The 10,481-nt window shown below is 36.3% G+C and overlaps 1 protein-coding gene across 1 annotated transcript; it reads left to right on the top strand.

Annotated features, from left to right (window-relative positions):
* Positions 1-654: 654 nt before the first annotated feature.
* On the top strand, positions 655-6,144 carry LOC145980811 (uncharacterized). Its single transcript, XM_083113903.1, has 3 exons — positions 655-871; positions 3,066-3,282; positions 5,651-6,144. The coding sequence occupies exons 1-3, from the start codon at positions 716-718 to the stop codon at positions 5,884-5,886; spliced, it is 609 nt and encodes a 202-aa protein (XP_082970029.1). The 5' UTR covers positions 655-715; the 3' UTR covers positions 5,887-6,144.
* Positions 6,145-10,481: the final 4,337 nt, after the last annotated feature.

Below are 10,481 nucleotides of genomic sequence, written 5' to 3'. Positions count from 1 at the left end.
AAAACTTTCAGTGTCTAACTCTATGCATACGGTTGCTATGCAGTGGAAGAATCACGTTACATAAAACCCTTGGTTTGAAACTAACGTTTAACCCTGAGTCTGCAGTCCGTGAGTAGTAGAAGAATTGCGTTACGTAAAACTGTTATCCAGTGTTTAATATCCTGGGCTTTAAGTCCGTGAGCAGTAGAAGAATTACGTTACGCAACTGCTTATTAATTGCTGTTTAATTTTGAATTTGAACTCCTTGTGTAGTGGAAGGAAGACATTATGTAATCAGTGATTCAATTTCTGATTTTGAAGTCTGTGTGCAAAAGAAGCAGCAAGTTACGTAGTCTAACATTCTGCTTATTTATCAGTGCTTAATCCTTAATCCCTGAGTTCGTCAGCAGTAGAAGAATCACATTAGGTACAAAGTCTTGGTTCGCAGTCAGTGAGCAGTAGAAGGCTTACGTTACGTAAAATTGCAATGGTCAATGTTTAATTGTGAGATTGCAGTTCCTCTTCACTAGAAGAATCACGTGACTGACCTTGAACGCTGAGTTTACTCACCATTGTTTAAGCCTAGTTTGCAGGTGCGAAGAATCACATTCATTGAGCAATGAGTATACTCGCCATTGCTGAATCCTGAGTTTACAGTCCGTGTGCAGTAGAAGAATCACGTTACGTAAAGGCTGAACAGTATTCAATCCTGGACCTGAAGTCTGTATTGTCGAACATGAAGGTTTGCAGCGGGTTTCACGTAGTTCTCGTTTTGCTGGTTGTTCTAGTGGAAACCAACTCTTTCTTGTTCCAAGATCATAATATTGCAAAGCGATCAACGCGATCAAGTTGCCCTAACTTTGGCATATACGACTCACCTGATTTTAACCAGGTAAGTTTGTTTGTAACATTAAACAGAGTTTGTTGATTTTCTGCAGTTATTCATAATATACTTAAACAATATGTCAAATGTCCAAGGGAATATTTGATGGCAAATTGTAGGAATTACTTACTTAAAGAAGTTACTTTGAGGGGAAATGCTCAGGAATGTATCTGCGTGAGGAAACGAACTTTCTGTGTATATAGCTACAGATCTCGAAATGTATCAAATGAAATGCATTATTTGTGCACAAACTATCCCAGCGTGAATTTTTTGTTTCTTTGAAGTGATCGTGTCCCATCTTTTCAATTGATGCATTTTTAGTGCACGGTAAGACTCTACGTCCTATTCCTAAAGAATACGTGTCATATATCGATGGAAAGGTTATTGTATAAGGAATGCAACAACGTAAATCCCAAAGCGAGGAAAAGTTACCTGAAGGAGCAAATCGATATAAACCGATGTTGTCCGTATATGCGTAATTGAACGTACTGAGGAAATTTTTCGATGATGAAGCACATATTTAGGGGTGAAATGAGTGCTAATGGAACCTAACCTAACCTCGTAGGCATACCTCCCCGTGATTGGTTCGTGGGGCTACCCGTGCATAGTTTTTGGAGCTAACGTGAATGGTTTGTGGGGCTACCCGTGCATGGTTTTTGGGGCTAACGTGAATGGTTTGTGGGGGCTATCGTGAATGGTTCGTGGGGTTACCCGTGAAGAAAAAGTTACTTATCCGAAGAGATGCTGGCTGTCTGCAAGCACGGTTTTGAACGATGCACTAAATTATTACTGGGGATAAACATATTTTACACTATCTACAAGTTTTTGGAACCTGTTCTTCTTCACGCACCATACACACGCACAACGCACCGCGAACGCAAAGAAGCAATCACCACACAGAATGAAAACGAGCAAAACACACGTATTCACAACGCGGACACAAAGACGAGCCTGCAGTGTTGTTAACTCTCATCGGTTACCACCAAAAGGCAATAAGGACGTAAAGTAGAGTCTAGCCTAGTGCACTACGATGAACATCAGCTAATACAAGTATCCTTTTTATGCATTTTTGCGTGCACATTATTGCACCAGAAGTGCATCATTAGTAGTAATGCACTTGAATCAACATATTTGTGCCAATTAATATATTTTGTGTTCTGTGTGTAGTTTCTATTTTTTTTTCACACAGCCATGTTGAGGGATGACAGTGTTTTAGAAAATGATTTTAGTTGGTTGAGAATTGCGGACCTTTTACATTGTTTCTGAGGAAGTTTTTACACAACCTTTTTTAGTGTTGTGTTGGTCCTGCAGAGGTCCTTTTACAACTTGTATTTTTAACCTTTCTCAAGGGGCACTTTACAACCCCCTTTCTGAACGTATTCGTCATATTTTGTTATAAAATTGGGAAGGAAAAAAGTGCAAGGTAAGTAGACGGAACGTTTAAGCTAGAGTCTTGAAAATTTTACAGATATAATAATAGTATCTCCTGTTTATTTCTTAATTATTATAAAGTTAACATTTGAGGTTCTTCATGAGACGAGAAACAAAGAACATAATATGGCGCCTATCGGGTAATGACGCTCACGCTGTTTGTGATGGGAACATGAAGGGTGCAAAGACGTTTCTCATAATAAGCGTCCCATGTGTGCATTTTTGTGCAAAATTGTGCTCAATTTAATTTGTATCTGCATATTAATAAATATAAGTACTTAAAGATATAGTTTCTGTATAGTACAAAAATGGTTTTGATTTAACGTTAGGATGATTACTGAGTGCCATTACCCTACTAATAGGGCAATTGCGCTCACACGCACATTGTTACTTTTTGACGTTTACAGAGATAACTATTAACGACAGGGAGCAAAGTAATACGCAGAGATGTACTACAAACATTGCTTTTTCAGGCCCACATTTTCTTTTTGTTTCACTGCGTACAGTTTTTGAGATTTTTAAAATCTCCCTTAGGTGGTCGCAATTCCCCCACTTTCCCCTAATACGCAGTAAGAGTTGCTGTCTTGTGTTGAATATCGGTGTTGTAAAAAGGGTGCTGAAGAGGGTCGGGAAGAAAATTAAAGGGTGCTTCATGAAGATATTTACATTTAAAAATATCATTCCTGACTGGGTGAAAAATTGGGGGAATCCCGAACAGTTGCACCCCAAATGTTTATGGGTTTATTTCTGAGATAAGTATTTTTCTCGGCAGCTCTCTGGCTACTGGATAACACTGAATGCAACGATTAATTTTCTGGAGTGCTACAAGCTGAGGATACAACTATTGAACGAGACTACTGTGATACTGGGCACAGCCGTAGACATAGGAGATGGGCGAATATTTCGTGCAGTTGCCGTCTGCCAGATTAAAGCCCGTGACAAATGCATGTTCCCGAAAGAAGATGAAGATGATGATGAACCAGCGTACGGTAAGTTGCGCAGAATCCGTTTCTGATACGGTTTCGCTGATTTATAACGATTATTCTGTTAATATTATTTTATTGGAGCCAAGGTTGATTTAAATCACTTTAACTAAATGATTCATAGAATAATGTACATAAGGATTTTGTAGATATCAGAATCACTATTGGTGAAAGTACATTAATGTCGTAAACATTTAATGGCATTTATTAGGCTCTACGAAAGGAAACAAAATATATGTACTGATTGGGTGAAGTTCATACAAAAGGAAATATAGAATGTAAACTATAAACACACACACATTTATCTTGATTTAAAATTCAATAATTTGTATAGGCAAAAATAGCAAACATTTTGTGTAGAAAAATATAACCGTAAATTTTGTAATTATCATTAAACTGCAAATAAACATGTCAGCTGATATTTTGCGAACTATCATTAAAATAATCGACAAAATTCAGCTACAGAGACCATAAAAATATTTTAAGTTACAATTGTATAGTGCATCCAGAATGTTTTATTTTCACTATAAGAGAAGTTACTGAAATTATAGTTTCATTAACAAACTCGACAAAAATTTCCATAGTAGGTTCATACAGTATCAGAAACAGAAAAATGTATATTTACATATTTTTTTTATTTACTTTAATCAAACTGTTCAAATATTTTACGGGACTGTTTACCATAAAAATCCTTTTGTAAAAAAACATCTACATATATGTGTGGTGCCAAAAACATACAAGCAATTTTAAGCGTGTTTTTTAAATATAAAAAAAATCTACTTAAATCAAGAATGATTTTTATCTATCCTGATTGTAGCCGCGGTGATCTAACGTCTGGGTCTAGATATGACGTCTGACTGTCACGCTGGAGACCCGGGTTCGATTTCCGGGCCGGCTGACCTAAGGTGCCAGCCTCAAATCAATGGGTACCGGGAGGCAATCCTGGGGGGGGGAGTAAAGATGGCCGATGCGTGGTGCTAATCACATCACCTCCAAAATGGCTGTGATCGAGAATATGTGAGGTCCTACCCCCACATTCCCTAAATGTGCCTTCATGACACGGTGCTATATGCACGGGGCACCTTACCTTTTATTATGCTAATATTTGAAATCAGTTTCAGGTGTGTTCATTTTATCCAGAATCAATGACGTATTTATGGGGGGTCTAGGGGGTCCGCCCCCCCGAAAGACATATCAAGCACTAAAATCAAATAATGAAAAAATATATTCGTTTAGCATTTGTTGTATAATTTCCTCTGAACGTATTGGAAAACAAGGATTATATTGGGATCATAAGGCTTTAAAGGACAGGAATGACGTATGTAGGGGGGTTCAGGGGCCCGGACGCCCGACAGACTTACCAAGTACTAAAATTAAGTAATGAAAATATTAGCATTTGTTGCATAATTGATGGTTATTAATTTCCTCTGAACTTTTTAGAAGGCAAGGATTATATTGGTATCATACGGATTTGAATGACATTACAAAGAAGATTTATGTACACTACTCAAAATAATATGCATAAAATATTAATCCTAAACTTACTTTTCTCCAACTACATGTAACATCATTTTTGTTATTCCATAAATATTCAATCATTCATCTATTTGACACTAATTTCATTGCCATGTCACTTGCTTTTATCTAAATATTTCCGATCTTAACTACAGGTAAGCTACGTAATGAATATGCGCTGTTAGATATATCTCTATTCTTATACAGTCTTTTTACCTAGTCGTCTAATAATAATATAATATTAATTTATGTATTGTAATTAGCATTCATGTAAGTTAATATTTTTTAAAATTAAACATTATTATTATTATTATTATTATTATTATTATTATTATTATTATTATTACTATTATTATTATTAATCCTGAGACACTCGATTCGGATCCCCAAAAACATATTTCTAGATACGTGCCTGTCCAGAATAGATGAATATACTATATTTGTTAGTTTAGCGTCGCTTTTTTGGCTCATCCATGTTAATCACGACCACGATAAAATAGCAAACATAAGGAACATTCAAACTCAGGCCATCATTCGAACCCAGATTCGCGCTTCCTCACCGAGACGGTATATCTACCTTGCAAACGATACACAGTCACAGAAATGGGGTGGTGCATCATCTTGCTGGAAAACAACAGTGTCTATTATCCCATCCTGAAAACCATTCATTAGCGATATGAGGAAAATGTCAAGAGACTTTTGAATCACCCTGTATTGTAATTGTAATTCTATTTTTATCTAAAATCAATTGCTATGAGCTAAAAGGGCGTAGCGTGTAAAACAAATAGTAAAAAGAGAGAACGTTTTTACTTCTGAAAAGGGGAAATAAAGCTAGGCCAATATTTTGTTTTCATTTCAGAAAATGTAGTGAAGATAATCAAGGCCGATCCTCGCAAGTACATGATCCTGAATGTGTGCATGAGATTCTCGACTGGACGTAGGGAGAACAGATGGACAGAGATCTACGTTAGACCAGACGTTGAACTAGGTCAGGAGGAAGTTGATGCCGTAAACACAGTTCTTCGCAGAGGCAGAGTCGATCCGGAGGGAATGTACCAGATTCACCACGATCAGTGCAATTATGATTTCAAGTAATTCTGTACACCAATGTATAGACTGAATGGAGAAACAGGTGTGATATGCATCGACCTATTTCTGTTAATTAAATGATTAGTTCCAGTAATTGTAATCGACTATAGTCATAGGCAAAAACTATAAACATGATCTAAAACTTGAAGTTTAAATTTTGGAAATTTTAAAGGAATAAAGATGTTGGGTCAGCATGCCGACATCCACGGTGGCTATCGCGTTGTTTATTCTGACTTGCAGTTCATTAATGTTCATCACTTTTGTAAGGTTCGTCATCATTGTTCATCGGGTTTTGAACGAACGCTTTCTGGAAGGGTTGTTAAACGTCCAGAAACCCATAAATTCAAATAGGTTCCGCTACAGGACCGGAACCTTTTATCTCGCACAATTTAAATTCGGTCCAAGTTGCGTATTGTTTAAGTGAAAAAAGGCTCCTGGACTATTTAAATTCATCCAAGGAAAAAGGTTCCTGCACCGTATTTACATTCATCTAGAAAAAAAGGTTCCTGTACCGTATTTACATTCATCTAGAAAAAAAGGTTCCTGGACCGTATTTACATTCATCTAGAAAAAAGGTTCCTGGACCGTATTTACATTCATCTAGAAAAAAGGTTCCTGGACCGTATTTACATTCATCTAGAAAAAAAATTCCTGGACCGAATTTACATTCATCTAGAAAAAATGTTCCTGGACCGTATTTACATTAATCTAGAAAAAAAGATTCCTGGACCGTATTTACATTCATCTAGAAAAAAGGTTCCTGGACCGTATTTACATTCATCTAGAAAAAAGGTTCCTGGACCGTATTTACATTCATCTAGAAAAAAGATTTCTGGACCGTATTTACATTCATCTAGAAAAAAGATTCCTGGACCGTATTTACATTAATCTAGAAAAAACATTTCCTGGACCCAATTTACATTCATCTAGAAAAAAGGTTCCTGGACCGTATTTACATTCATCTAGAAAAAAAGGTTCCTGGACCGAATTTACATTCATCTAGAAAAAAGGTTCCTGGACCGTATTTACATTCATCTAGAAAAAAAGGTTCCTGGACCGAATTTACATTAATCTAGAAAAAAATATTCCTGGACCGTATTTACATTAATCTAGAAAAAAAGATTCCCGGACCGTATTTACATTAATCTAGAAAAAAAGATTCCCGGACCGTATTTACATTCATCTAGAAAAAAGATTCCTGGACCGTATTTACATTAATCTAGAAAAAAAGGTTCCTGGACCGTATTTACATTAATCTAGAAAAAAATATTCCTGGACCGTATTTACATTAATCTAGAAAAAAATATTCCTGAACCGTATTTACATTAATCTAGAAAAAAATATTCCTGGACCGTATTTACATTCATCTAGAAAAAAGGTTCCTGGACCGTATTTACATTCATCTAGAAAAAATGTTCCTGGACCGAATTTACATTCATCTAGAAAAATGTTCCTGGACCGTATTTACATTCATCTAGAAAAAAGGTTCCTGGACCGTATTTACATTCATCTAGAAAAAAAGGTTCCTGGACCGTATTTACATTCATCTAGAAAAAAGGTTCCTGGACCGTATTTACATTCATCTAGAAAAAAAGGTTCCTGGACCGTATTTACATTCATCTATAAAAAAGGTTCCTGGACCGTATTTACATTCATCTAGAAAAAAAGGTTCCTGGACCGAATTTACATTCATCTAGAAAAAAAGATTCCTGGACCGTATTTACATTCATCTAGAAAAAAAGGTTCCTGGACCGTATTTACATTCATCTAGAAAAAAAGTTCCTGGACCGTATTTACATTCATCTAGAAAAAAGGTTCCTGGACCGTATTTACATTCATCTAGAAAAAAGATTCCTGGACCGTATTTACATTCATCTAGAAAAAAGATTCCTGGGCCGTATTTACATTAATCTAGAAAAAAAGGTTCCTGGACCGTATTTACATTCATCTAGAAAAAAAGGTTCCTGGATCGTATTTAAATTGATCCGGAAGAAAAAGGTTCCTGAACCGAATTGAAATATTTTACAGATAAAAAGGTTCTTTACGGTCCAGAACCCATTTACGCTTGCTGATTTTCTCTCCTGGACCGGAATTTGATTTATTTAAAATTCCCGGACCGTTTACAACCCTGCTTTCCGGGGAAAATGGATTTGACTTGGTCACCCGGCACAACCCATTGTATTGTTTGGATTGCTTTTCTGAGGGTATGTTGCAGACATTGTTTTTAGGCAAAAGTTTCACTAAAGGGACACACAGCTATAGAATTGTACTGATACAGGACATAAAACTTTCCGAGCTTATCTATTTATCATTTGCATTAGTTTCTTTGTATTTTCATTAGTTTTTAAGTTATTAATTATCGAAATGTGTCAGTAACTTTGTGTACACCGTACCGTATGCGAATTTTCTTTTTCCAGTCAACTTGTGAATGCCGTTTCATTTCCTGCTCTCTGATTGGCTGTTGGAAAGTTACGGTGCTGTGATTGTGAGAATGTCTTATTTCCTATTTTTAGCGCAAATTTGCTGCTTTCTAATCTAATCTAACCTTACCTAACCTAACCTAGCCTAACCTAACGTACAGGGCAAACAAGATATTCTCACAATCACAGCTCCGTAACTTTCCAACAGTCAATCAGAGAGCAAGAAATGAAACTGCATTCAGAAGCTGACTGGAAAAAGAAAATGCGCGTACCGCGTACCGTATATATTATGTATGCACAATATATAGCCAATAAAAATAATAGAATTAAGGCTATTGAAATTAGCGCTAAAATGTAACTGGCTTAAAAAATAAGATCTCTGAACCAATAAATTCATCTATTGCACATTTCCATGGAAAAAATCATCATCTATCTGTTGTATTATTTTCTAATCCACCTCTTATAACCCTGATCAGTAATCAGATCAGTAAGTGTGAAAATATTCGTTTGAAGCATAGCGGATGGGAAAGAACGAAACAATCAGCCTTAACAGGATAAGGAAGGAATTAAGTTATTTTACGTCGCTTTTCTGCTTATTTGGCTAATCGCGAATATGATGATGAGCGATGATATGATGAATGGACACTCTCAAAGAAGACCCATGCCCTAGCTGCCATTCGCCCGCTTTTTATACCAAGATGGCGGCCATGTTCGAAAGACTATAATTTCGAGAAACAAGATGGTGTGTTTCATTTCAACGTAGAGGTAAACCTTATGCTGATGGATCCATAATGTTTTTATGGTCGGTACGTGTGGAGACAATAATTTACAAAAGTGGTTATCAAAGTGTGTTGCGCGTACCCCAGGGGTACATGAACGACTTGAAGGGGGTACGCGATCAGCTCGGAAGAGAAATGTCGAGAATACCCACACGACAACATTCTTGCTGCAGCTGTATAGAGAAGACTTCATTGTTTCAGACTTCACAGCTTTAGCACTCAACAGGAAAATAAGGCTGATATGTCACTGACACTCTTATCTTTATTCATATGTTTTGAAATAAAATACTCGTTCGAAATCTATAATAAACTAAATTGGGACCCGAATCTTCGCTTGAAAGTTTAAAGTCCACAACCAAATGCAGGCACATCCTTTTTACTAGAAACTCTGAGAATTTATAATAAAAACTCCAAAATTGTGCTCGACACAAACCTGTTTCTGTTCTTTACTTTTTTTTCAACAACTCTGAAAAATATATCAAAACTAAAGTTTTTAATATGCTTCTTAGCATTCATGTGTTTCAAGGGCTGTAGCGCTGTGGGTTATGTTAATATGTGGACATGAATACAAATTATGTAGTTCTAAATTATGTAATCTTCTCCACTCACCTGTTTCCTCATTCCTTTTAGGTCAAAATATTTGTCTAATGATTTTATTTTCAAATACTTTTAATTTATGTTCCTCGCAGTATTTCCACACTGGTTCGATAACAATTCCGTAACACAATTTAAAGTCGGTCCAAGTTGCGTATTGTTTCATTTCAATAAGGAACTTGGACCCTATTTAAACTGTTCCGAAAAAATTGTTCCTGGACCGTATTTAAATTGGTCTGGAAAAAAGGTTCCTGGACCGAATTGAAATTAATCCCGAAAAAAGTCCCTGGACTGTATTGAAATTGATCTGGAAAAAATTGTTCCTGGACCGTATTTAAATTGGTCTGGAAAAAAGGTTCCTGGACCGAATTGAAATTAATCCCGAAAAAAGTCCCTGGACTGTATTTAAATTGATCTGGAAAAAATTGTTCCTGGACCGTATTTAAATTGGTCTGGAAAAAAGGTTCCTGGACCGAATTGAAATTAATCCCGAAAAAAGTCCCTGGACTGTATTTAAATTGATCTGGAAAAAATTGTTCCTGGACCGTATTTAAATTGGTCTGGAAAAAAGGTTCCTGGACCGAATTGAAATACTTTATAAGTAAAAAAGGTTCTTTACGGTCCAGAACCCATTTACGTGTCCTAGTTTTCTCTCCTGGACCGGAATTTAATTTATCTAAAATTCCTGGACCTTTAAAAACCCTGGTATAAAGTGCACCTGAAACAAAAATTCAAATTAAATTCCTACAATTGTCTCATTCCTTGTCATTGACTCCTGTCGGAAAAAAACACTAGCCCCCCAGAAATG

The sequence above is a fragment of the Lepisma saccharinum genome, chromosome 28, assembly GCF_977018435.1.
Source record: "Lepisma saccharinum chromosome 28, izLepSacc3.1, whole genome shotgun sequence".
In the NCBI taxonomy this organism is placed as follows: Eukaryota; Metazoa; Arthropoda; class Insecta; order Zygentoma; family Lepismatidae; genus Lepisma; species Lepisma saccharinum.
The sequence above is the reverse complement of the archived record's forward strand: the minus strand, read 5'-3'. Positions and strand labels throughout refer to the sequence as shown.